The sequence below is a fragment of the Saccopteryx leptura genome, chromosome 4 (genome assembly GCF_036850995.1).
Source record: "Saccopteryx leptura isolate mSacLep1 chromosome 4, mSacLep1_pri_phased_curated, whole genome shotgun sequence".
NCBI lineage: Eukaryota > Metazoa > Chordata > Mammalia > Chiroptera > Emballonuridae > Saccopteryx > Saccopteryx leptura.
In genome coordinates this window covers 199,345,626-199,373,302 of record NC_089506.1, presented here as the reverse complement: position 1 = coordinate 199,373,302, position 27,677 = coordinate 199,345,626, and the positions used below count along the sequence as shown (strand labels likewise).

At 43.8% G+C, this 27,677-nt stretch overlaps 2 protein-coding genes across 2 annotated transcripts; both read right to left on the bottom strand.

Annotated features, from left to right (window-relative positions):
* Window positions 1-2,545: 2,545 nt before the first annotated feature.
* RPS15A (ribosomal protein S15a) lies at window positions 2,546-10,850 on the bottom strand. Its single transcript, XM_066382541.1, has 5 exons — window positions 10,751-10,850; window positions 9,408-9,545; window positions 8,707-8,786; window positions 5,679-5,764; window positions 2,546-3,511 (listed from the first exon to the last, which is right to left on the bottom strand). Exons 2-5 carry the CDS (start codon window positions 9,538-9,540, stop codon window positions 3,418-3,420), a joined length of 393 nt encoding a protein of 130 aa, XP_066238638.1. The 5' UTR covers window positions 9,541-9,545; window positions 10,751-10,850; the 3' UTR covers window positions 2,546-3,417.
* A 5,359-nt stretch (window positions 10,851-16,209) lies between these two features.
* On the bottom strand, window positions 16,210-27,305 carry ARL6IP1 (ADP ribosylation factor like GTPase 6 interacting protein 1). The gene is made up of 6 exons (XM_066382540.1): window positions 27,153-27,305; window positions 24,041-24,174; window positions 23,463-23,582; window positions 20,626-20,743; window positions 19,045-19,129; window positions 16,210-17,899 (listed from the first exon to the last, which is right to left on the bottom strand). Exons 1-6 carry the CDS (start codon window positions 27,186-27,188, stop codon window positions 17,781-17,783), a joined length of 612 nt encoding a protein of 203 aa, XP_066238637.1. The 5' UTR covers window positions 27,189-27,305; the 3' UTR covers window positions 16,210-17,780.
* Window positions 27,306-27,677: the final 372 nt, after the last annotated feature.

Below are 27,677 nucleotides of genomic sequence, written 5' to 3'. Positions count from 1 at the left end.
TACAAGAGGCAACAAACTGGAACGAGTCAATGCTTCTCTGGCCCTTACCCCTCTCAAATCAGTGGGGGAATAAAATTGCCAGGATGAGAACCATTAAGATTAAGTGAGATAGGCCTGACCAGGCAGTGGCGCAGTGGATAGTGTCGGACTGGGACGCGGAAGACCCAGGTTGGAGACACCGAGGTCGCCAGCTTGAGCGCAGGCTCATCTGGTTTGAGCAAGGCTCACCAGCTTGAGCCCAAGATCGCTGGCATGATCAAGGGGTCACTCTTTGCTGTAGTCCCCCAGTCAAGGCACATATAAGAAAACAGTCAATGAACAACTAAAGTGCCGCAACAAAGAACTGATGCTTCTCATCTCTCTTCCTTCCTGTTTGTCCCTATCTGTCCCTCTGTCACCAAAAAAAAAAAAAAAAAAAAGAATTAAATGAGATACCATGAAGCTTGGTTCCATGCCTGGCACATAACAAGCACTACAATCTTAAGGTATTTGTACGTTTAGGAGGGAAAAAGGTATAACACATGTTCCTTTTGAAGATTTATGGTGCAAGTGACATTTAACCTGGCTCTTAGGAACCTGTTTGGGGGGCAAGGCATTCCAGGTGGGGTGAGCCACAAGCAGAGGCTTGGGGTGGGGGGCAGGGACATACAACGTCTAGGATTTAGGACTGGCAGGTATGTTTTGGGAAGGAGTGGATTACTGGAAAGCAAAGTGAGAATCGGGTTTTGTCATCAGGGTCAGAAGTGAAAAGTCAACTTCTTAACCTGGGGTAAAGGACAAAAAAAAAAACTGGGATGGAGGCTACCCAAGAGACAACTCTGCCTGGCCCACGGCAGTGCTCCTCTCTCCAGCAGTCACTGGAGGTACCATCCCCCGGAGGTAAGCAGCCTCCACATGAGCACGCAGTGACGTGCTGCTACGGGGAGGCTGTCCTCGGTGTCGGTTTTCTTGACCCAGAAGACAAAATCTGATTCTCACTTGGCTTTCCAGTCTAATTCACTCCTTCCAAAAACATACCTGCCAGTCTAAACCTAGACACCCTGTGTCACACCTGGGGCCTGTCCCCCCACCTTTCTTGCTCCTCTAAAATCAATAAAAATCTTGCCCTGGTTGGATAGCTCAGTTGGTTAGAGCATTGTAGAGGCCCAGGAACTAAAAGACGAGAGAGCATCATCCCAAGGCACAGAGGTTGCCAGTTCAATCCCCAGTCAGGACACATGCAGGAATGATGTTGTCTCCTCCTCTCAAATCAATAAAAAATAAATTCTTTTAAAGAATTCAACTTACTGGGTCTCAGAAACATGACTAAAGCCATCTGCTCCCTAACACAATATGTATTATTTCATCAACTGGTCACCCAATTTTTCCCTCCCTAATCACATCAAAGGACAGTGGACCCATTTTCTTGCCTGTTTTAATATTTTTAACCAGTGCCGTACCCACTTGAGATGATTCATTCAACAGGTACTCATTGAGGCCTCCCGAGTCAGGAATCATCTAGGCACCAGAAACAAGTTAACAAAAACATGGCCTGTCCTCCCAGAGCTTACAATCTTGACAGTAAGAGAGACAATTACCAATCAGCTCTTTGAAGATTCCTCTGGACCCACCTGTGCCTGACAAATACAATTGTATCTATGACTGTCAAGTGCTTGATCTGCTGAACGCCCCCCCAAAAAACATGTTAATTCCTCATGGCCTTCCAAATATCAGAGGCCTCAAACCAGGACATGTCTGTCTCTCAACTTGCTTTCATTTCTAACATTTAAGCAAGTGGAGCCTACCAGATGGGATTGTTCCTCACATCTGTCAAATCTTAGGCATGCCGACCTGTTACCCAGGTCTCAGCAGGCCCTTCTTTCAGAAAGTTACGTAAGTTACTGAATGCTGGCCCTGGCCATTTTACATGCTCTCATTTAGCAAGCCCATGAGGTAGGTTCTCCCTTTCTATAGAACAAGGGCACTCAGTTATCACTTGCAGGAGAAACACCACCTCACACCAGGTCAGTGATGATGTCACATCCCATCCATGCTGAAATAAGAGTGCTCACTGAGAACTACTTGACGCACCAGATAGAGTAGCCCTGTAGGATAGTTACCAAAATAATCCTGACGGGTAACAGTGAAAACATACTTTTCTGGAAAAACAAATCAAACCTATATATACATCAGACAGCTGTTAGCACCTAAGATCACATCCTACTAGTTTTACTGGGTTATTTTGTGATCAGGCCTGCAAGCTAGCCTGACTTTTCCTTGGTCCACACGACAGACAATGAAGAAGTACCTGCTCTCGTTTTTTGAGGCTGAGCTTCCCCATTCATTCCATCCCCATGCCAGGCACACAGCTGGCCAGGTGCGGTTCCTCTTGGTTCTCTTCCAAGCCTCCCTTCTCCTTGGCCAACCCAGTCCCAACCCAGTCCTACCAAAATTCAAGAGGCTAGACCATGCTGTCCAATACGGAACAGCAGCCACATGTGGTGATTAAAAGTAGCTACTAGCCCCAAGTAAGGTGTGCTTTAAGTGAAAATAAATGTACAACATATATGATTTCCAAGACTTATTACAAAGAGTAAAATTCCATTCATTTCATATGAATTACATATTAAAAAATTTAACATTCTGAACACAAAATTTTTTAAAAAAATCAATCCCAATGGTCTCTTTGCTAATGTGGCTACTAAAAAGTTGAAGTACACACGGAGCTCGTCACACCTGTCCTGGACAGCAGTGCTGTTACAGAAGGGGAGCGGAGCCCTGTCTACTTCACAGAAGCCACTCTGCCCTCTTTGGTGGTCAAGCTCTTTAGAAGCACTTCCCAGGGGAAGGGGTCCAGCAAACTCCTTCACCCCAATTCCAGAAACAGACCTGTAACAGGTTTACAGTAACACTGGTTTAAAAAAGATGTTTCGTTTTTTAAAATGCCATTTTACAAACACATAGTGCTAAAATGTGGCTGACATGCCACCCAAATTTACTTTGAGATGAGTCTCAGTGAGCTGTGGGCTCTAGCTGTCTTCCTGCTTGCTTCCTTATACGCACTAACTGACATAGTTAACCACACATTTCAGGGCAGTTAACAACAGTGCATGGAATGAATATTGTCAAGCTAAAATCAGTAAAGGCACCACTCCTTCCAGGGTTGACTTAAGACTCCAGGAAAGGGACAGCTTCACCACCGGGACCCTAACCCAGATTCACCCATCCAGGGCCAGACACCTTCCTCTGCTGAGCCATCAGCATGCTGGTCGTTACAAGTCAAGACTTTCGTGTTCACTTCAGGAAAACAGCATTCACCAATTACCCAAGGCTGCACACGCCGCAGGAGCTCTTGCTACTCTGCTGTCACGTTCAAAACAACCGAGTGAAGCACCAGAGTCCTTTGAGGCATTTTATTTGCATATATGTATTACATCCCTAGAAAAAGAATCCCAGGATTTTCCCTCCTGTGTGTTTTCGTCTTGCTTCTTCATGGTCCATGATGCCCGCTGAGGTTGTCAGTACAATGAAACTATGGGAGTTAAAAAAAAAAAAATACTGGTGAGTTTTTCCTAAAGAGTTCAACATAAAGCCAAGTTCTGGAACAGAAAAGTATCAACATTCATCAGTACTAACACTGCCTACACAAGCTGGCAGTGTGCAGGCAGGTATGACTTCTGAACCGAAGACTCAAACCCAGAGGACAGCCACACACACTCACACAGCCCTGCCCTGGGCTGACACTGAGAAATACAATTAAGCTTAAAGAAAAACAAAGACTGTATATATCCCTAAATCTTCAAAAACTTTCTGCTCTCAAGTAAGGAGACATGGAGTTTAAAGCATCAAAGTACTGCTTATACACTTGATGGAATGGTTTCTGCCACATACCATACATATGACCACAGGCAAACTATTGTACAGACAGTCTCTTGGACAATGGGAGTCCCACCTGGCCTATCATGTGGGTTACTATAGTGTTCATGATAAAACATATAATACAGTGCGGTCCCTCGTCTACTGCAGGGGTTAGGTTCCAGAACCCCCCGCAATAGGTGAAAATCCACAAAGTAGCAACCTTATACTTATTTTATTATTTACATATATTGTAAGGCTTTATAAACCTCCCCACTCTTATAAACCTTTCTCATACTGTTATTAACCTTTCTCACATTTATTTTGCTTATTTTACCACAAAAAATAATAAATATATAAAAATACCTATACACCACAAAATCCTGCAATATAGCGAAAAATCCACAATACAACCCTGACCAGTTGGCTCAGCAGTAGAGCATTGGCCCAGGATGTAGAAGTCCAGGGTTCGATTCCTGGTCAGGGCACATAGGAGAAGCGCCCATCTGTTTCTCCACCCTTCCCCCTCCTTCCTCTCTCTCTCTCTCTCTCTCTCTCTTCCCTTTCAGCAGCCAAGGCTCCACTGGAGCAAAGTTGGCCCAGGTTTTGAGGACGGCTCCATGACCTCTACCTCATGCACTAGAATGGCTCCGGCTGCAACGGAGCAATGCCCCTCATGGGCAAAGCATCGCCCCCTAGTGGGATTGCTGGGTGGATCTCGGTTGGGCACATGCGGGAATCTGTTTCTCTGCCTCCCTGCTTCTCACTTCAGAGAAGAAAAAAACTGTGCGATACAGTGAGAGCTCGGAAAGTGAACCACGATATGGCAAGGGACAACTGTATATGTGAAGCATCAGAATTAGGATCAATTACAATCGGAAATGACTGGTTCCAGCCTGACCAGGCGGTGGCGCAGTGGATAGAGCGTAGGACTGGGATGCCAAGGACCCAGGTTTGAGACCCCAAGGTCGCCAGCTTGAGGACGGGCTCATCTGGTTTTAGCAAAAGCTCACCAGCTTGGACCCAAGGTCACTGGCTCTAGCAAGGGGTTACTCGGTCTGCTGAAGGCCCACGGTCAAGGCACATATGAGAAAGCAATTGATGAACTAAAATGTTGCAATGTGCAACGAAAAACTAATGATTGATGCTTCTCATCTCTTCGTTCCTGTCTGTAACTGTCTATCCCTCTCTCTCTCTCCTGTCGCTGTAAAAAAAAAAAAAAAAAAATGACTGGTTCCTAACACTATACCTGTTATAAAGTAACCACCAAGTGAGAGTAAATCCAACCATATCACCAAACAGGATTAGGGGGCTTAAATTAACATAGAAAGTGCTATGTTAAACCCTAAAGTACTTTATCAGAATGAAATCAGGTGATAATAAAACTTGTAATAGAACTATTACCACTTTTACAGATGAAGATATCAAGGCTATGATTAGCCCAAGGATTCATAGCTTGAAAGTAAGAAAACAAGGATTTGAACTCAGCCTCTTACCAAGGATGACGATTTTCAAACTGAGTTTCCCAGAGGCCTAGGGTTAAGTGACTGACCACAGGAAGGGATCACATCAAACATAAACATGAACTATGTGCACTGAACCAGAAGAGCAGATATGAAAGGATTCACAAATCTGCTGTCTCAGCCTCAACTCTCAAAGCCTCTCACAATTTGAATCCTAACACTAACAGTAAAATGTGGCAACAAGTGATCTAAACCCTTGAGTCAAGCTGGCTGGGAACACAATTACTATTGCTATAACAAAAAGCAAAACTCAGCTCAAGTCAAACTGCATCAGAGCGCTCCTTAGCATTAACTTATTTTAAACGAGGAAAATCAACTCACCCAAACTGACGGGACGGAAGCAGGTTGTTCTGCCATTTTTCTAGATCTTTGAGTTGCACATCAAATCTGGGGCTGATTACTCCACACTGTAAAAGCATGAGACATAACACTGTTTACACTTCACCAGTAACAGAGAAACAGTAACACAAGACAGACTTATAATTGCAGAGCAGTCACATACACCAACCAACTCGCCATTTAATAGGTAACTGTTCTGTGCAATATTTGATGTAAACGCCATTTGAACAAATATACTGAATCATGCCTATGCCAGCCCAAAGACAGAAAGCAAAGGATTGAGAAAGGCAATAAAAGAGATAAAACAATAAAAGAGGTTACCACATGGCTAGGTCAGGTCACCAGTGTGAGCCCACCCTTCAAGAGATAAAAAGCTGTCATAGAACAAAGTCTTAGGCAAATAAAATTGTAGTCAAAACTTTTACACAGTAAGGCTATAAAATGAACGTGTAAGGTTCTCAACTCCTTCACTTACAGAGTAAATATGCAAAATACTAGAAAAGAAACCAGCTCCACAGGCACAACACTGAAATCTAAGCACACCTCCACACCAATGACACATCTCTAGACATTTCCGAGGCATACTATCCTACTATCCCGGGAAACTTTTCCAAACTAAGCTGACAAAACGGACGGGAAGCAGAACGAGCAGAGAGCTTAACGTTACCCCACCTGTTTGCTATTAAGACATAGAAACTGTCCTTCCAGTGACAGCTCTCCAAGCCAAAGCACAGTACTTCAACCGCTCCATCATATACAAACCCTAAAACACAATACACGTTCAAACATCCACTAAACAAGCTACATGAGCTTACCCATGGGTTCATACAAGGTCTCTGACTAAATCAGTGGGCTTTAGAAAACGGAACCTGGGGAGACAAAAAGCCTATTTAATTAGAACCCAATACGAACCCCCTGCATACATCAGTGCTCTACAAATCACTAGCACACTTACAACTATCACCGCAGACAGGTGCCCACTATTCACACAGAAAGATGATCATATGAGCACTCAGTAGTTCTATCAAAGTGTAAACTTCTGAGGGCTAAGAAAGCAGGTAGACAGTTGTGTGCACACCCACACAAGACATTAAAAAATTCCAAGATGCTTAACAGTAAACTAAAGATTATGAGGTTAGAATTTACTCATGTTCTAGAGCAGTTATACTTCCCTAGATAGAGATCTGAACCCATGGAAATAGAAAATGGGTCTCAGGCCCAACTGCCCTATGCTAGAAGCCTACTCAGGTAGGTACTCCTTTTTATAACATTATTCTATCAACTATGAGGTCATTAATTGTCCAGGGCAATCTCACACCAGATGGAAAAATACGAGAGAGAAAACCAGCTTCCTCCAAGCAGTCTTCAATGAAAGGTCTTTCGAAGGCCGGCACTCCACAGCACCCAGCGTGTTTATTCCAGCAGAAAACTCACCCTCATTCAGTTAGAATTCAAGGAGCACACCCTTCCCAAACCAGTTTTAGCTTAACAGGATGAGATCAAGGCCAGAATTTTCTTAATTAATCCACAGTCTTTAAACACTACCTTTTCCCCAGCCCACATTTCCACAGTAAGAGTACATCCATCTCTGCATGAAAGAAACAGGCAAAAATGAGGAAGACTGAAATTCAGATAAACTGAAAACTGAAGTCTGTTTTGCCCCAAGTCAGCTAAGTGGCAGGGCCTAGATTTCAACTACCTCTTATCCAGAATTTTTCAAACTAACATGCCACAAAACAAGAATGCCACAAATGAGTTCCATTAGGGAAATGCTTCTTTCAAACTCATTTCTAAAGCTACTATGGACAGCAAATGTTCAAGAAGAATTTGGTATGCAGCACTTCTCAAACTTGAAGGTTTTTGTTTTTCTTTTCTAAAAATTTTACATAAATGCACTCTTCTGCAGGAGTTTTAGAGGTGCTATAAAACCATGTCCCCTGCCAGTTATAAGCAGCTGAGACCCTGAGCAGAGCTCAGATCTCAGCTTCCGAATTCCTAAAACAGGAAAACACTGACACACCTTCTACTTCAAGAATCTAACTCTTCCTTTGGGGCTGCAGTCCAATTGTTTTAACTAGAACAAGACATACTCGAAGTTACCCTTGAAACCCCTTCAAATCTCTCATAAAGGCTCCACCTCCAGCAGTTTTTCATCCAACACTAAGGATTCAGGAAGCAAGTTCACTCTATAGGGAGCAGCTGTACAAGAAATTGTTGGACAAAGAAACAACCTTACACCAATCCACCTGACCTCTGCCTCTACCAGGACTCAATTACCTGGAACTATTCCTCTCCCCCAATCTGGGTTGGACTACAAGATCTCAGACTCCCTGCAAATCTCTGAAAGCTACAAACATGAATGGAGAGCAGGAGAGCAGCTCAGGGACCCTGACCAGCTTCCAGATACCTGCCCCAAAATACCTGCAACCAGTTAAATGACAGTCAAATTCATCAAATAAATCCACTAGGTTATACCAGCAACGTGAACTAAAAGGAACACAGCCCTCAGAGACAGGTGTACCGCTTATGCCGGCAAAAAGTATTATTATTAAAAGACTTCCAGCCTCCAGACTGTAAGAAATACATTTCTGTTGTTTATAGGCATATACAGAGAATCCTATTCTATTTTTAAAACACCCAACACAATCACTGAGAAGGACTAAAGTTGTTTACACTGAGCATCAATGCAGGTTCAACCAGAGAGACAGGCACTGTACCATCTAAGATTCAAATACCGGTGAACAGTTTCACCCCAACTCTGCTGTATCTCCCCTCACACCACACACAGTACTCCACAAACACCAGCGCGACTAACAATTCTAGAGCGAGTGCAACCCTGCAGAACAAATGAAACAAAATGATATAAAATGTAATGATTTTAATCAATTCCTAAAGCAACAGTCTTCATCCAAGTAGGTAAAACAAGCACACCACCACTATTCGGTTTTACAAGGGCAATTACAACGCATCAACACCATGTTAGATAATTCTTAAAAGTGGAAATTCTTACCTTGTTTAACCTGCCTGTGAGGTTCACAACAATTTTACCAGCCCTGTGGTCATCAATAATTTCAAATTCGCCAATATAACCTACAGAACATAAGTGACTATTAAATGGCAGATTATCGACTTGACAGACCTGAGTATTTATGCTCTTCTAGATTGCCTGCTGTTTGCCTGCTAGATTATTTTCCCTCATCTCAGTTATTATTTCTCTAGGCAGTTTAGGTAGACAGTAGCTCTGTATCAGAAGTAGTTTTTACAGCCCAATAAGTAATATTTAAAATTCAGGAACAGTTCCCAAAACCCTCCCTGCAATTCTTCAAAGTGGTCCTCCTTTCCCCTTCAGAGCTTCTCACTCCGAGGCCACCTCGGGCTCTAGACGAGCAGCAATCCGTCCCATCCCAAGGAGCCCTTTCAATGACATACTGCAGCTGAAGGCCCATTTTTAACTTCCACTTAGCAGCATGGGGCAACAGTCACAAACTTCCTTCGTCCTTTCAACAGTCCTAACCTACTCAGTGTTTCTCGAACAGCCTCCTCTTCCCAGACTATCCCCCTTTCACAGTCCTTAGAAGTCAATCGCAGATGTTCCCCGGTATTGCCAACACACTGATCCCCCATCCTCCCTGTACTCACGCCCACAATTTCTACAGCACCCATTCCTTAGCTGTCTTTTTACACCAAGACGTGAAACACAGCAGGACTTACCATGCTTCATCATCACAGTTAGAAACCGGACGATGACTTTGGAGCACGGCCTAATGAGAACCTGGCGTTTGCCTCTCTTCTCGGCATTGTTGATACTCTTGAGAGCATCGGCCAGGACATTCATGCGCACCATTATGGCTGTTCAAGGGAAAATACAACCAGTTTACCATCATTGCCAACAGCAGCCACCCAATCAGTCCACATCCTTTCCTCCCCTATCATGACCAAATTTCCCTTTCCCTAAGCAAGCTGGTTCCCCAGTACCCCCAGCGAATATGTCAGCTACCAAAAAGAAAATATCAGAAACCGTGGGTCACTGACTCAGAACGGGAACTGAGAGCTACCAACGTTTACCTACCTTCTGATACCCAGCATCGTCCTTTCAACCAACTAATTTAACATCAGCCTTGTCCTAATAAACAAAAGATACTACTTTTCACCTAACACTCATAACTATTAAAAATAAAACGCCCGGCCCTGGCCGGACAGCTCAGTTTGTGGGAGCGTCCTCCCGAAGCAGAGGTTGCCAGTTTGATCCCCGGGTCACATACAGGAACAGACACATCTTCCTGTCTCTCTTCTCCCCCCTCTCTCGCCAAAATCAACGAATAAATTTTAAAAAAATAAAAGTGAAAATAATAAAACGCCTGTCTTTGTGCCATGTAAAATTGTGCCAGCAGCATGCGTTATCACAGTGGCAAACAGAAACGTTTTACATGACAAGAATGGGCTCCATCCCAATGGGCACGAAATACTCGAACATAAAAAGTTTTGAGAAGTTTTGTAAAACTAAGGATGGAGTGCTGGCTTCAAGCGCCAACAGGAGGGATCTAACCTGCTTCCCCCCACGCTCAATCGAACTGAGTGGAAACCCTGAATCCCTGAAAGTCCAGGCTGGTTCCCAACAAACTGCCACCCCAAGCAGTATTCCCAGCCGGGGGTCCTCAAGCTCCCCCAAGCTCCCGGCGCGTCCACAGTAATGCACGGCCCACGACAGCCCCGGTTCCCGACGCTCCCCGCCGTCCGGAGGCAAGGCGCTACCTCAGCCACTGCCAGAGATCCTGGCGCCGCCGACCAAACCGGGATTACCACCTCTCGGGGTGGTCGAAAGCGCCGGTTCCGCCAGTGCCGCGGCCTGCGCCCTGCAAGCCAGCTCCCGAGTATTGAGCATGAGACGACCGAGCACGACTCTCCCCTACGCCTGTCCCGGTCCCCTCAAGGACAGCATCCCCGGTCCGGACATGCCCCGGCATCCTCGCAGAGCACAGAAATCGAGTCCCAAAAAGCAGGATGGCACAGATTGCCGACGGATGGTGCTAGATCGCTCAGAAAGAAGTACTCACCGGCACGGAAAGATGGCGGAAAGAGGAAGGGAGGGGGGAGTGCACGGAGTTATGGGAAGTGGAGAGGCTATCGCGAGATTTTCAAAGCACCGCCAGGAAAGGAGGAGAAAAAAAAAGAACACCTAAAGGAAGGAGGCGGGTAAAGGGCGGAGCCTCTTCAGGGGTGGGCAATAGAGAGTCGATAATATCGACCTTCCCGTGTGAGGCCATGGGAAGAGGCATTAGTAGGAGAAACCAACAAAATTGACAAGGTCCTAAATATTTGCTCATTTTTTTTTTCTTTTTTCTTTTCGAAGCTGGAAACGGGGAGGCAATCAGACAGACTCCCGCATGCGCCCGACCGGGATCCACCCGGCATGCCCACCAGGGGGCGATGCTCTGCCCATCTGGGGTGTTGCTCTGTTGCAACCAGAGCCATTCTAGCGCCTGAGGCAGAGGCCACAGAGCCATCCTCAGCACCCGGGCCATCTTTGCTCCAATGGAGCCTCAGCTGCGGGAGGGAAAGAGAGAGACAGAGAGGAAAGAGAGGGGGAGGAGTGGAGAAGTAGATGGGCGCTTCTCCTGTGTGCCCTGGCCGAGAATCGAACCTGGGACTCCTGCATGCCAGGCCAACGCTCTACTACTGAGCCAACCGGCCAGGGCCATATTTGCTCATTTTTATTGAAATAACTGTTCACCATTTAGAACAAATTTTGATACTGTGTATTTATAGTGTCTCTGGAAGGAGCCACAGAAATCGATAATTGCCTATACGGTGGGCATTAGGAACTGGAATGGAAGACTTGCTCTTCTCTCCACACAATTTTTTTTTTATTGTTTGAAACGTGTATAGATTACATTTTCAAAGCAGTCAAAAATATTAATTTTTTTTAATCGGTGGTTCCTTTCTGACTCTCCTTAAATCTTAGAAATTATTTACGAGGGCTCCAGACATTTCTTTCGAGTTCTGGTAAACAGTTTGGAAGAGCGTCCCTAATGTTTCAAAATAAACACAGGATTCCAAGTAGGTGACTTTTATCTGCTCTTCTGCACCTGTATAAGAACCAATTTGTGGGCCCCGGCGGGTTGGCTCTGTGGGCCGGCATGCGCAAGTCCCGGGTTTGATTCCTGGTCAGGGCACACAGGAGAAGCGCCCATCTGCTTCTCCACCCCTCCCCCTCTCCTTCCTCTCTGTCTCTCTCTTCCTCTCTCGCAGCAAAGGATCCCTTAGAGCAAAGTTGGCCCAGGCACTGAGGATGGCTCCATGGCCTCTGCCTCAGGTGCTAGAATGGCTCTGGTTGCAATGGAACAAGGCCCCAGATGGGCAGAGCATCGCCCCCTGGTGGGCATGCCAGGTGGATCCTGGTCGGGCTCATGCGGGAGTCTGACTGCCTCCCCAATTCTCACTTCAGAAAAATACAAAAAAGAAAAAAAAAAGAAAAAGAACCAATTTATGTATGTCTCTTATCCTCTTTGAACCTTCCCCACATATAAACCAAGGATAATATTAATAATAATAACAATACCTGCCTCTTCTAAGTTATTGTGAGGGTCAGGTGAGATTACGGTAACACGTCTGTCCCAATGTAGATGCTCAGTATATTTCCACCACGGAAAGAGAGGGAATTGTAACTACTGCTTGAAGCTCAAGCGTCCAATTACCAGGAAGGTAGTAAATTCTCCCTCCTCCCTGGAGTTGCGTGACTGAAGCAAGTTACCTAATATCTGAAATATTTGCAATAGCCTCCTTACCTCACTGCTTCCACCCTAACTCCACTCCACCGTTCCTATCTTAGGACAGCCAGAATGACCTTTTGAAAACTGAAATTGGTCAGACCATGCACTTCCTAAGGGCTCCTATCAAATTCAAATTCCTTACCAAGTTTACAGGGGCCTCCCTGAAGTGCACACCTGCCTCTTTGCAACACACACCAGACCCCATCTCCCATCATTCTCCCTGGCTTGCTTTCCCACAGATATTCCAAGCCTACTCTATCTACCTCAGGGCTTTTGTGTTTGCTTTTTACTCTAATTTGAACATCCCCCCCCCCCCCCCCTTAGCCAGGTGACTTGCTCCCTGGCTTTCTTCAGATCTCTTTTCAATCACACCAACCCTATGGCCCTACTTACTTTTTCTGAAACATTAGAGATGTATTTCTTTTCTGTCCCCATTAAGTTCCATGCAAGTACGGACTTAGCTTTGTTCACCACTGTACTCATAGCTTCCAGAGAAGCTCTGGCATATAGTAGGCCCTGGATATATTATATAATATGATGAATAAATAAATGGGCAGATCAGTTTCCCCATCTGTTAAACAGAGAAACTACCAATCACTTCAAGTGGCTATGTGGATAAATGAAATAATCCATAAAAAAGATTAACACAAAATCTGGCAAAGTGAGTGCTCATCAACATTGACATTTAGAGCCTCGGCCAGAGGTGGATTTAATGGCAGACACAAAGGGCGCATGCTGTGGGCCCCGACTTCTGAAGGGCCACGCAAAACCTCAACTTTACACTTTTTTTTAATGTAAAGGACCCAGTATTTTCTTCTGCGCCCAGAGCCTCAACCAATCTTAATCCACCTCTGGCCTCAGCCTACCACACCCTTGCTTCTCAAATTCTAAATGAAACCCAGGAGAGCATAGCTCCCAATCTGGACCTCTCAGGGATATAGAATTCTCTGGTTAAAAATATAAAGTCTAAAAAAAATTTTAATTAAATTAAAAAATATATATATAGCCTGACCAGGCGGTGGCGCAGTGGATAGAGCGTCAGACTGGGATGCGGAGGACCCAGGTTCAAGACTCCGTCCGAGGTCGCCAGCTTGAGCGCGGGCTCATCTGGTTTGAGCAAAGCTCACCAGCTTGAGCCCAAGGTCGTTGGCTTGAGCAAGGGGTTACTCGGTCTGCTGAAGGCCCGCGGTCAAGGCACATATGAGAGGGCAATCAATGAACAACTAAAGTGCTGCAACAAAGAATTGATGCTTCTCATCTCTCTTCCTTTCTATCTGTCTGTCCCTCTTTCTGCTGTCTCTTTTTCTCTCTCTCACGAAAAACAAAACAAAAAAACCCATATGGAATTCACTTTGAGGGCTTTAGCAACCATGGTGAGTTAAGTGAATAAACCCACTTCACTGTCTACCATAAATAGAAAAATAGCACCATCTAATATCTCTTTCATTCATCTATCCATTCATTGAGCAAACATCAAAATATTAAGTGCCAGGTGGTGAGAGGCCAAAAATATTTTCCTGCCCTTAAGAAGTGCAGATCACAGTAGGGGAGGCAGGACTCTAAATGATAATAAATACCCAACGTGCCATAGAGGAGACCAATATGAAGTACTGTAGAAAGGCAGAGGTGGCCTGAGAGGGTGCGAAAGCTTTCACAGAGGAAGTGCAGTCTAATCTGTCACGAAGGGTACCAACAATACCAATTAGTGACTGCCACTAATTGCTTCTTGTAGATTTATTGAATCCTCAAAACAACAAATGTGATTATATACTGCCCCTATGAGATCTATACTATTACCCCCATTTCACAAATGAGAAGATAAAGTTCAAACTTAAATGGACTCAATCTTAAAATTTTTAGTTTTAAAAGTCAAAGCAACAAAAAAGCAAAGTGGCTACTTAACTAAGGTACTCGATAAATACCTTGGTGGGGTTTGGATTTAGGTCTACCTGACCCCAAAACATAGGGTGTATGGGCAGTAAATATTCTAAGCTTACAACAGCTCCAAGAACGAGGGTGGCACGCAATAAAGACGAACAGAAATCTCAAGAGTGACTGGGTTGGGAAATAGGGTCGAGTGGAACTGGAGCAGAGGGCCATGGATAAACTGCCTTAGAAGTTTGTGATTTATGCTGTAGGCGAACTGGAACCTGCTGAGGGCTTCGCATAGGATCATAATCTGATTGTTAAATAGCAACCGTGTGGAAGGTGAACTGGCATTAATTCACCTCTCCTCAAACCTCCCAAATTTTGACTCTTTAGGCACAACTAATTTCAAATGGCCTCCTCTCGACATTTTGTGATCTCTGGAGTGGTAAGTTCACTGCTGGTGGTGATGCCAAGGGAGGTTTCGGAGGACTATTGCTGTGGCCAGAGCTGGCACAGGCTAGCCAGGCTAGCATGGGAAGGAAGCTGGCCAGTGAGCCTGAACTGAGATGTAATCACAGCTGCATGGTAGAAATTCTGCACTTCAAAGTATTGGGTGACCAACAGTGGTGACTTTGCGTTGAGACTTCCCTTTTCTGGAAGTTACCAAATCTCCAGGAGGCTCCAAACATTTTTTAATTGAATCTGCTCCCAGGATCCACAAAGTATAGACACTGAGGCCCAATGATAAAACATCCAATTTGAGCTCTAAAGTAAAAAAATGTTTATAAAGTCACTCACCAATTACTTACTGAGCATCCCATGTGCCCTGGGTACAGAGGTGCGCATGGCAAGCAGCTCTCCCTGGAGCCTGCACTGTTCCCTGCCTGTTTGTTCTCCCTCTCACACGTTCTCTTTTGTGTGTGTATGTGTGTGTGTGTGTGTGTGTGTGTGTGTGTGTGTGTGTGTGTGTGTGTATTTTTCTGAAGTTAGAAACGGGGAGGCAGTCAGACAGACTCCCGCATGCGCCCGAACACGATCCACCCGGCATGCCCACCAGGGGGCGATGCTCTGCCCATCTGGGGCATTGCTCTGTTGCATCCAGGGCCACTCTAGCGCCTGAGGCAGAGGCCATGGAGCCATCCTCTGCGCCCGGGCTAACTCTGCTCCAATAGAGCCTTGCTGCGGGAGGGGAAGAGAGAGACAGAGAGGAAAGAGAGGGGGAGGGGTGGAGAAGCAAATGGGCGCTTCTCCTGTGTGCCCTGGCCAGGAATCGAACCCGGGACTCCTGTACGTCAGGCCGACGCTCTACCACTGAGCCAACCAGCCAGGGCTCACACGTTCTCTTTGGTTAGAACTTCTTCATTGTATTTCCTTTTTCTTCAAGCATGGTGCCTGAAGGTTTGCTGAATGAATAAACTTTTTACTTTGTTCCTAAAGCGGGGAACAGTTTTTACACAGAGGGCCAGTTCACTGTCCCTCAGATCATTGGAGGGCCGGACTATAAAAAACTATGAGCAAATTCCTATGCACACTGCACATATCTTAAAGTAAAAAAACAAAATGGGAACAAATGCAATATTTAAAATAAAGAACAAGTAAATTTAAATCAACAAACTGACCAGTATTTCAATGGGAACTATGCTCCTCTCACTGACCACCAATGAAAGAGGTGCCCCTTCCAGAAGTGCGGCGGGGGCCGGAAAAATGGCCTCAGGGGGCCGCATGCAGCCCGCAGGCCATAGTTTGGGGACCCCTGTCTTAAAGGGTACCTTTATAGGCACGTATTGATCACACAGGGAAGGTTCATTAATCAGATCCCTAGATCTGCTCACAGAAATATTGAACTGGCTAAGGTAGAAAGAATACAAGAGGCAAAAAGGGATTCCAGCTTTTATTTTCCCCTTTCCACAAAACAAAGTAGAAGAATACAGAATTAAAACCACAAAAGTAGTTAGATTGGTAGAACATGTATACAAAAAAAAGTCCAGATCAGAAGACAGGCTTATTTACAATGAGGAAACACATGTAAATTAAGGTAGCTTGTAGTTTTCATATGAAACATTAAAAAAAATAAATCAAACATACACTACATGAGTGCCACTGTTTACAGCAATATTGAAGGAGAGAAAACACTTATTTAGGGACAGTTACACCACAAGGTCCAGGTTTTACAGAATCAGTGCAATAAATTCACAGAACTATATTACAGCTAGTTAATCAGAGTTTAAGAATTGTTCCCAAATATGTCACATTTTCAGCCCTTAGAGGTTCATTCTACAGATTTCAACCACTCTAAACTTCTAGCTATTGAGCAGAATGACTCTAAGATGCTTTTAAAGAGTTACAAAATCTCTACAGACCTAAGACTAGCTATCATCTCCACAAGTTTGCTCTCACCAACAGCCCTTGTGTTATTCAGAGAAATATCTACGAAAAAAGTCAGATGCCAGCATAGTCACCACCTCCTAGGCCAAATCTATGGGGACCAAAGCAGCCAACAAAACATGAGAACTGAAAAACTAGTAGGATAAGGTCATTTTCTACTGAATCTTGATGAAACACAGGAAAACTTTTGTCCTTTATTAGCTGGTCTTGGAGTAAAAGTCATAGGCACAAGTCTTTATCTCTTACGTACTTTAGTTTTAGATAGCTGAAAATCTAAAATTAAAAGTATGTTAAAATCCTAAACCCAAGCTTTTGGAAGCCTGCTGTTAAAAAGCATTTAAGGACCTACGAATTTGAAGGCTAAATGCAAGGAGACAAGAGCTCTAAGCCTTGTCTTCCTCCCCATTACGGAGAAAGACTCAATGTTTTCTACAAATTGCTAAGTTTTGCACAAGGGAGAAACCAACACATACTAGGACATGCCATTAGTTTCATTTTATTCCATGAGGATTCTTATACCATGGCATGGAAACAGACTGAGGAATGAATCTTAATTGGTCTCTTCATCGGAGTGGTAAACTTGGTCTCCATATTCGTGAAGCCAGACGGTTTTTCAAGCAGACTGTGGAAACAGACAGTAGAACCAGCTTCCTGTAGCCACAGACCACTACACTTTGTATTTAGCTAAAGACGACCTCAAACAATTATCCAAACAAAATCACTGTTAACTGTACTAAAGGTGAAGTTCACCACTATATTATTTTAAAGAAAGTTGCCTACAAGTAAGAATTCAATTAACCCTGGGTGAAAAAACTAGTTGTATTTAGGAATGAGTTGTCCATATAAGGCCAACTGATGAGAATGCACCCAATATACTTGACAGAAGACACTATGGAGATAGTCTTACATGGCAAGTCTGAATTTCTAGTTACTAAGGGCAGAAGGAATGAGAGCAAAGAGCTACTTCTGTAACACTTCAGTATCCAGATAATATAAAGGGAACTGTTCCCAAGGACAATCAATGTATACACCATTAGTCACACTGAATAAACATGATGCACTATTCATTTTTCTTTTCTTTTTGCTTAAGAAGCTTGTTCATCTCCCTTTTGGCCATTCCAATGTACTTCGAAATGATACCATGTTGGTTTAGTCCAGGAAGCAACAGTAAGAAAGTCACTGAAAAATAAACAAACGAAATTAAGGAGGCAGCAATTCATTTCCTAATGTTATTACATCCTAAAGAACGTGGTTTCCCAGACTATTATTAGGCGTTCTGATGGGAGAAAGCAATACGAAACCCACTCCTTTGTTGATATTTATCTCCAGAAACTTTGGCTATCATACCTCCCAACCTCGGATGACACACACTATACAGGGGGTCCTTGATGTAACCCAAATTTTGATGTAAGTCGAAACACACCATAGCCTAACACATATGGAACACTTGTGCTTTTAACAGTCCAAAATGGTGTAAGTAAGTGTACTGAGGGCCGCCAACTCCCTCACTTGTACTCCACGTTACTGCATATTCTTCTGTCACGCAAAACCAAACTAGTTCACCCACGCAGTCCATCAGTATGACGCCAACGGTGTAAGCTGAAACACTCATGTCTCAATTTTTAAAAATTTTGCCCTGGCCGGTTTGCTCAGTGGTAGAGCGTTGGCCTGGCGTGCAGAGGTCCCGGGTTCGATTCCTGGCCAGGGCACACAGGAGAGGCGCCCATTTGCCTCTCCACCCCTTCATCTCTCCTTCCTCTCTGTCTCTCTCTTCCCCTCCCGCAGCCAAGGCTCCATTGGAGCAAAGATGGCCCGGGCGCTGGGGTTGGCTCCTTGGCCTCTGCCTCGGGAGCTAGAGTGGCTCTGGTCGTGGCAGAGCGACACCCCGGAGGGGCAGAGCATCGCCCCCTGGTGGGCAGAGCGTTGCCCCTAGTGGGCGTGCCGGGTGGATCCCGGTCGGGCGCATGCGGGAGTCTGTCTGACTGTCTCTCCCCGTTTCCAGCTTCAGAAAAATACAAAAAAAAAAAAAAAAATTTTTTTATGGGAGTTAAAGAGTCGTAAACTCTAAATGTTATATGTTGAGACTGTCGTAACTCGAGGACCCCCTGTACTTATTTTTACCTACCCTGGTTATTATGTTGTCCTAACTTCCTGCAAGACCATAAACTCTATGCAATCAAGGACCTGAGTTTTAGGCATCTTTTGAGACTTGATTAATGTTCCTTGATTAATGCCTTAAATTTGGTAAGCATACACGTGTTTGTTTAACTAAGTTCCAGTCAGACTTCACTGCCCAGGATGTGTGCGTGTCCTCAAGGACTTACCTATCAGATAGGTGAGAAGAAGGTTGTGGACCTGTTGTCCCACCCAAGCAACCGCCGCAAGAGAAAGGATCATGGTCATGAAGTACTAGTAATGAAAATAATAAGAATGTATCAACTACTAGAAACAGACTAAGAAATATAACTTTAAGAGGCTGTTTCAAATGTTGGAAAATGATGTAGTTTTTATTACCACTTCTCTTTAAAATAGTTATCTATATGTTATAGAAAACCCATAGAAAACTCCATTAAACCTGCTTTATAGAATTTGGATATATTCCCTCCTAGAACTACAATAATTCTATATTTAAGTTAATAATTTATAATATAAATTATACTACTTTTACTATTAATAACTTCACATAGTAACCTGACATGAAGCTGAATTAAGAAAACAAATGCTTTCTAAGTATTTCTTTTACTTTATTTCAGTAAAAAAAGAAACTTCACTTTACTAGAATACAAATTAAATGTAAACATAATTTTGCCTTCTAGTGGCTCAGTCTAATTATAGATATGCATTCATGAATGTACTCAAGAGGAATTAAACCAATGGATAATAAATATCAAACTGTAATTATTCAAACAAAAAGGTTATCATTATACTACAATAAAGTAAAAACTGACTCAATCTTAAAATTTTGCATTACTTAAGTAAGTCAAAACCAAAACTGTACCCTTTTCTTTTTCTTCTCTTATAAATTTATTTATTGAGCCTGACCAGATGGTGGCACAGTGGATAGTGCATCGGCCTGTGATGCTGAGGACCCTGAGATCATGGGCTTGATCATGGGCTCAGACACGACCTCATGGTCACTGGTTTAAGCCCAAAGGTCAGGCCCTGGCCGGTTGGCTCAGCGGTAGAGCGTCAGCCTGGCGTGCGGGGGATCCGGGTTCGATTCCCGGCCAGGGCACATAGGAGAAGCGCCCATTTGCTTCTCCACCCCCACCCCTCCTTCCTCTCTGTCTCTCTCTTCCCCTCCTGCAGCCGGGGCTCCATTGGAGCAGAGATGGCCCGGGCACTGGGATTGGCTCCTTGGCCTCTGCCCCAGGCGCTAGAGTGGCTCTGGACACAACAGAGCGACACCCCGGAGGGGCAGAGCATCGCCCCCTGGTGGGCAGAGCGTCGCCCCTGGTGGGCTTGCCAGGTGGATCCCGGTCGGGCGCATGCGGGAGTCTGTCTGACTGTCTCTCCCCGTTTCCAGCTTCAGAAAAATACAAAAAAAAAAAAAGCCCAAAGGTCAATGGCTTGAAGCCCAAGGTCATTGGCTTGGCTGAAACTCTCCCCCACCACCTTGGGTCAAGGCACATATGAGAAAGCAATCAATGAACTAAGGTGCTGCAACTAAAAGTTCATGATGCTTCTCATCTCTCTCCCTTCATGTCTGTCTGTCTGTCCCTCTGTTTCTCCCTAATATATATGTTTCTCCTATATATATTAATTATTGATTTGAGAGAGAGGAAGGGAGAGAAATAGAAACATTGATCTGTTCCTGTATGTACCCTGAGGAGCAAATCCACAACCTTTGAGTACTGGGACAATGTTCTAACCAACTGAGCTACTGCCAGGGCTAAAAAAAGTACCATTTTTGGCTTTTCTTCCTTTAGTGTGAAGAGACGTTTCCACCAGCCCACAGCTCTGCGTCGAGTTTTTACTAGATTGCTGCAAATTTCGTGGAATCTCTGCTGCTGCTCAGTGGTCCTAGAAAAAAAGTTTCCTCCTTTACTATAAGCAAATCTCTACACAGTAAAATAAATATACACCGCCTTCTCATATTTAAAAAGCTATCTTCTAAAGAAAATCTAAATTAAAAACAACAGTGGTTCATCATTATCTTATAAAGGTGATAAAGTTCTTATACCGCTAAGACACCTTTGATAGCACAAGAATAAGTTTTTAATAAACACTTACACGTACATGTGTGTACACACAGTAATGGCACTCTATAGTTCTAAAGCCACATTTGGATAACGCCAGTAACAAGACTCATACTACTTTGGGCTGTGCAGAAATCAGTATCAATTAATTTCTCTATTCCTACAGTATTTTTCAGATCCTAGTGAATCCTGACTCACCAGAGTCCTACTATTTTGAAGATGTGAAGTTTCTACCAAACAGTTGTAGTTGAGCACTTTTCAGTAACATAATAACTCCCAGCATCTGACCCTCAATTGGGCTTCATACATTTGGTACCAAGGCAGCAACACACAACACAAATCTAAATCTAGTCCCACTGGGGGATAATATAGACAAAACAGCAGTAAAAATAAAAAAAGATCTTCCAAGAAAGCCCTTATGTAACGTGTATCATGTTTTTTGAGTTCTGATAAAAACTGCCATTTTACTTCTTTGATATACAAATATAACAGCTGCTATTATAAATCAGGCCCTATGTTGGGGGATCTATTGTCTTCTCTTCTTTAGTTTCTGTCCTAGTGAAATTGCAATGAGAAACACAGTAGGAGGGTTTCTGCTGAGCCCTAGAACTGCTTATAAACACTGTGACCTTAGATGTTGTCAAGGTCAAGGCTAGATTATGGCTTTGAAACAGAAACAGTGTTCTTCCTTCCCCATAAAGATTAAAAAAAATAAAACTATTCGGTCAACAAGACCAAATCACGTACTGATTACTAAGAAACTCAGTGTTTATTTCTGAAAACTTTTCCCCAGGAATTCTGAATTAGCAGATTAGAATGCCATTTGGCTAATAACGTCAAGGTCAGAAGTTGACTTCCTTTGTTAAATTTTTATACTGTATGGTTACAAACTTGCCCAAACAGCATAATTTATTACTGCATGTGAAAAACAATTCAATTCCAAGGGCATTTCCTAACACTCATCCATTCTGCTATGGGGGAAGCATCTTTAAATAAACATGATTAATTATCCCACAGCTGAAGCAAAATCCCCCCAAATGTCTGAATTTTCCTCAAAGATCCAAGGGTTTACATTTAAAATTCTTCCTTTTAAGATTTTATAATTTGCTATTATCAGAAAAACAAAAAGCTAAAGGCACAAGTAGACTACTAATTAAGTTAAAATAAACAAATGAGGAAGAATAGCAGTTAGGAGGAAAAAAATCTATTTTATTGTCTAGTTTTGCTCATTATTTAGATCAAAAGTAAGAAATGCAATATTATAGAGAAAAGTTTCAATACTTTATTATGATTCACAGCCACTGACTGTGTCTAGGGCACCCAGTAACTACTTCAGAGGATGGTATAAATGAAATCGACAGCCCCCTGGTACATGCAGCTTGAACCTCTTCGGAAGCACCTGCCATGCATTTAGCTATCACTGCTGCCTCAGTGTCTCAACCTTAAACACAAGCACAATCTTAAAAGTCAAAATATTTCAAAGCTCCCAGAACAGTGCTTAACATAAAAGTAGACATTCAAAAATATTTACTAAATGGACAGAAATCCACCAGTTACTGTTTTTATATTCATTCAAAAATAACTTGTGAAATTACCATAGTATCTTAAATATCAATGGAAATAAATATAAGATGTAAACATACTACTTTTATGGAAAGCTAACGAGTTCTTACAATCCTTGATAAAACAAACTTATAAAAACTTCACTTTGCCTGACCAGGCGGTGGCGCAGTGAATAGAGCATCGGACTGGGATGCCGAGGACCCAGGTTCAAGATCCCGAGGTCACCAGCTTGAGCGCGGGCTCATCTGGTTTGAGCAAAGCTCACCAGCTTGAGCTCAAGGTCACTGGGTTGAGCAACGGGTCCCTCGGCCTGCTGTACCCCCAGTCAACGCACATATGAGAAAGCAATCAATGAACAACTAAATTGCTGCAAAGAAGAATTGATGCTTCTCGCCTGACCAGGTGGTAGCGCAGTGGATGGAGCATCGGACTGGGATGCAGAGGACCCAGGTTCGAGACCCCGAGGTCGCCAGCTTGAGCGCGGGCTCATCTGGCTTGTGCAAAAAAGCTCGCCAGCTTGGACCCAAGGTCGCTGGCTCGAGCAAGGGGTTACTTGGTCTGCTGAAGGCCCACGGTCAAGGCACATATGAGAAAGCAATCAATGAACAACTAAGGTGTCACAAAGAAAAACTGATGATTGATGCTTCTCATCTCTCTCCCTTCCTTTCTGTCCTGTCCCTCTCTCTCTCTGTCTGTCACAAAAACAAAACAAAACAAAAGCCCTTTACTTCAATTTAAAAGGTCTAAAAAGTAAAAAAAGTTAAAAAATGCTAGTCCATAAAAGACTTACGGAGATATGTAAGTACTGGAAATTCATGATTTACATATGAATCAGCCGAAAAAAACTCATTTAAAGGCACAAATCTAACCCTTAGGTATCTGATCATTAGATACTTCTCTATGAGTAATTACAGGATAATAATCACAGCCAACAGGGTATTTTCTTAGAAATCAGAATGCCAAATCACCATGCTACCCACCATTTATTGGAGCCAAAAATTCTGGGCGCTAGAATGGGAACAAGGTAATCAGCCAAGCACAAGAACATAACAAAGCAGGAAACGCCGGACAGAACAGATGGATCCAGATAGTAGATATTCCTGTGTAAAAAAAAAAAAAAAATTAATAAAGGTCAGAAAAACATAGTTTCTTTTCCTAAGTGAAGATGTTTGTTCACTTAGTCCTCTAGTTCTCACAGATGCTATTTGCCCTTTCCATTCTAATTTTCTCACAAGTGGTTTTCTGGAAGCTTCATGACATGACATCATAGCTGCAAGGTAAATACCAAGTGATAAAAGCTCTTTGGGGTCTTCAATACTTTTCAGGAGTGTCAAGGGTTCTAAAGCCAAACTGTTTGAGTCACTGATTTATTTAACTGCATTATGTTACTGATTTCACATAAGTACTACAAATTCTGAAAACTAGGCAAACTGCTTAAGAAAAGGCATTCTTTACAGATTATACCTTACAAAAGACTTAAGACACTTCCATAAACGGAGGCTGGGTATTACCTGAGCCCTTACAAGCACAATCTTAAGTAACTGAAGAGCTCACTTACAGGAACACCAGAGAAACCACACCCATGATGGCAGGTGGAAACCAGGCTCTTTCCCACCGGAGGACTTTATCCGCCATCAGCATCACCTCTCCCCATCCTTGCAGCTCCTCTTCCAGAATTGCAGTCTCTGCAGCCTGTATGGGATCAACATTTAAAGCCATCATTTTTCTACTCTCAACGTTTCTGTGGTTCCTCAAGAGTTAAATTCTTCTAAGGCACAAAGTATATATATAAAATAGCTGTTAATCAAATCACTATTTTAAATAAGTTAGTTTTGTTTTGTTTTTTTTTTAGTGAGAGAGAGGAGAAGGAGAGAGAGAAAGAGAGAGAGAGACAGGAAGGGAGAGAGATGAGAAGCATCAACTCATAACTGCGGCACTTTAAGCTGTTCACTGACTGCTGCTCATACATACTTTGATGGGGGTGGGGTAGGGGATGGGTGGCTCCAGCTGAGCCAGTGACACCTTGCTCAGGCTGGGGTTTTGACCTTAGAGTTTTGAACCTGGGACCTCAGTCTTCCAGGTCAATGCTGTATCCACTACACCACCACGGGTCAGGCAACAAGTCAGTTTCTAAAAAAACCCACCATTTTGGTACCAATGACAGAAATCAAGAAAAGAGAAAAAACTATCGCCTGACCTGTGGTGGCGCAGTGGATAAAAAGCGTCAACCTGGAATACTGAGGTCGCCGGTTCAAAACCCTGGGCTTGCCCGTTCAAGGCACATATGGGAGTTGAAGCTTCCTGCTCCTCTCCTCTTCTCTCTCTCTCTCTCTCTCTCCCCCCCCTCTCTAAAATGAATAAATAAAAATAATTTAAAAAAAAAAAAAAGAAAAAAAACTATCTCTTAGTGGTCACCTTCCAACTCTAAGAACTGGGCTACTCTTTTACATAAGGTAGGGATAATTAAGATCCACTTTACAATTAAAGAATAGTTCTTTGACTTTCCCAAAGTCATGCACTACCAAGCATGATACCCAGAATATTAAATTAGATCACTTTATATTCGCTCATTTCAGGTGGTTAGAATTGATCTGTTGTTTTGTCATTTCATTGATTTTACTTCTAAGTCCATTAGAAAACCTCTCCTGAACAGCTTTCATTTTCTAAAATAGCTCTTTGTATAATGGAATAATTTAGATGTTGACATCATTTGCACAATTATGGAAAACTACTTTCACCAAATTATATGAGGCATTTTAAGCTCAATACATATCTTCTCTATAGAGCTTCTTACACTTATCAGGAGGACATTTTGGTTAGACTCCTGAGAAGCAGATTTCTAGCATGAGCTAATGTGGTAAAAAAAAAAACCTTAAGCTCATTTTGGTAGAGGAAAAAGAAATTGGAACAAGAAACCTGTGTCCCTTATAAATGTCTCAGGAAAATATACAAATGATAGGACAGTGCAGCTTAATCTTAATAAAGATACTATCTCTGCCACACTGATCACCCAGATGACCTCAATATTTCTGATTTTATATTGTATATATACAATGCTTAAAATAGTTAAATAAAAAATTACTGTGTGTGCCTGACCTATGGTGGTGCAGTGGATAAAGCGTGGACCTGAAACCCTGAGCTTGCACTGTCAAAGCACATATGAGAAGCAACTGCTATGAGTTGATGCTTCCCGCTCCTCCTCCTTCTCTCTCTCTCCTCTCTCTAAAATCAATAAATAAAATCTTTCAAAAAAAGAATTAAAAAAAGATTACTATGTAAAAGTTACTCTGCTAAGTGTTTTATATGCTTATACTTTATTTTTATTTATTTATTTATTTTTACTGGTTTTTTTTTTTTTTTTTTTAATTTTATTTATTCATTTTAGAGAGATGAGGGGGGAGAGAGCAACAGAAAGAGAGAGAGAGAAGAGGCAAGAGCAGGAAGCTTCAACTCCCATGTGCCTTAACCTGGGGTTTTGAACCCGTGACCTCAGCATTCCAGGTGGACGCTTTATCCACTGTGCCACCACAGGTCAGGCTATGCTTATACTTTAATCCTCCCAACAAGCTAAAAGAATGATGGTGTTACTATTGTCACTTTACAGATGAAGAAACTGAGAGGTTAAAGATCTAAATCCAGGAAATCCAAGGCCAAGTGCCTTCTTCTCCTTAAAGTCACACTGCTCTGCTGGAAAGAGTATTTGAGCTCCAGTCCAGGACCTGTCATTTCCAAAGCTGTGTGAATTCAGGCAACTTCTTTGTGCTTTGATTAATCCTCATAAAACAAAGCTAGCTGGGGCTAACTACGCCAACTATAGAGAAGCGGGGGTGGAGTGTGTGTGACAGGTCATGCATTTCTAAAAAACGAATGCACACAGAATCAAACTGCCTCGCAAAGAATCTTAATTCCTTAGCATCGGGGCTACTGGAAAATCGAAAGTCAAAAACTGAATTTTTTGTTCCCTCTGCTTATTGTGGTGTGCTGGAGAAAGGGCACGGAGAAAATGCACAGGTTTCTCTCGTTCTGCGTGCCGTGAAATTCGTAGTGAGGTTAAATTTGTCCACCTCTGATAGAACCTCACTCCACCAGTTCCTTCGGACTCCTGCTTATTCTCAAGTCGTCCCGTGACCCCCAGACTTACAAATTCCACACACGACTGGACCTCCCATTGTCCTTCTAGGCGGACTCCACTCCCAGTGCCCTACGGTGAACCCGCTGCCTTCCTGCCGTTGTAAGCTATGCTTCAATACTGAAATTCTCGGCAACAGCCCTTTGACTCTCCTAGTTAAGATCAAAGCAGGGAAACCCGGATACGGCTGGGGCCTAGGCCCCAAAAGCGCTCGACAGGCCCTTCATGGCCCTCTGCCCCAGGCTACACCCCAAGCTTGTCACAGTACCCCTTTTCCCACTTCCTCAACCCGCATTCGCCATGACTGATCACGCGCCCTGTTCGCCCCTTCTCCTGGGGATGTCAGGGGTAGACACGACTACACAGCGCCGAGCATAAGCTACCCAAGGGGGGCAAGCGTCGTCGCCCGCGCCCGTGAACCCGGAGAGGAGGGGCGGGGCCGCCGCGGGATACAGACCCCAGGCCGCAGCGCCCCCCGCTCTGGTCCCGCGAAGGGCAGAAACCCCTCTCCTTTCCCTTGTGGCGCAGAGCCGGCACTCACCAGCAAGTTCGTGCTGCGATTATCTCCCTCCGCCATCGTCTCCCAAGTGCCGCCTCAGTAAGCACAAGCCACCCACCTCACCACCTCACCACCCCACCTCCGAGCTCCGCACAGCGACCCCAACGCGAGAACACGCCCAGTAAGCCGCTTATATAGGCTGGCTGCCTTTCCCGACAGTCCCCGCGAAGCGCGCTCCTCATTGGGCATATCGCGCTCAAGCTCAGAGGGAGCCGGACCAACCGATGCCCAGCGCATGGCTTGAAATCCAGGTCAAAGGAGAGCAGGGACGAGGGGGCGGACACAGAATGACCAATCAGCGCCCAGGAGGTGTGCGATGCCCAGTTCAGGCCTCTTCGAAGCGGTTGAACGGCCGGTGCGCTCGTCTTGCTCTGCCCTTTCTATCCCTTGGACTGGCCGTCACGGTTCCTTGGACCCTCTGCTGAACCTCAAAGGCAGCTAAGGCGACTGTGCAATTTAATTCTCCAAAAAGAAGCCACGCATTATCAGGCTGAGGGCAGCGATGGG

Excerpts from the sequence above, each read along its gene's own strand:
- ARL6IP1 (XM_066382540.1), bottom strand. The coding sequence starts at position 27,188 with ATGGCGGAGGGAGATAATCGCAGCACGAACTTGCTG. Across the intron at positions 24,175-27,152 it reads ATCGCAGCACGAACTTGCTG|GCTGCAGAGACTGCAATTCT; the intron begins GTGAGTGCCGGC and ends GATCCCATACAG. Across the intron at positions 17,900-19,044 it reads TCTTCTCACCTATCTGATAG|TGACTTTCTTACTGTTGCTT; the intron begins GTAAGTCCTTGA and ends TTTATTTTTCAG.
- RPS15A (XM_066382541.1), bottom strand. The coding sequence starts at position 9,540 with ATGGTGCGCATGAATGTCCTGGCCGATGCTCTCAAGAGTATCAACAAT. Across the intron at positions 8,787-9,407 it reads AACTGTGATGATGAAGCATG|GTTATATTGGCGAATTTGAA; the intron begins GTAAGTCCTGCT and ends TATGTTCTGTAG. Across the intron at positions 5,765-8,706 it reads TCACAGGCAGGTTAAACAAG|TGTGGAGTAATCAGCCCCAG; the intron begins GTAAGAATTTCC and ends ATGCTTTTACAG.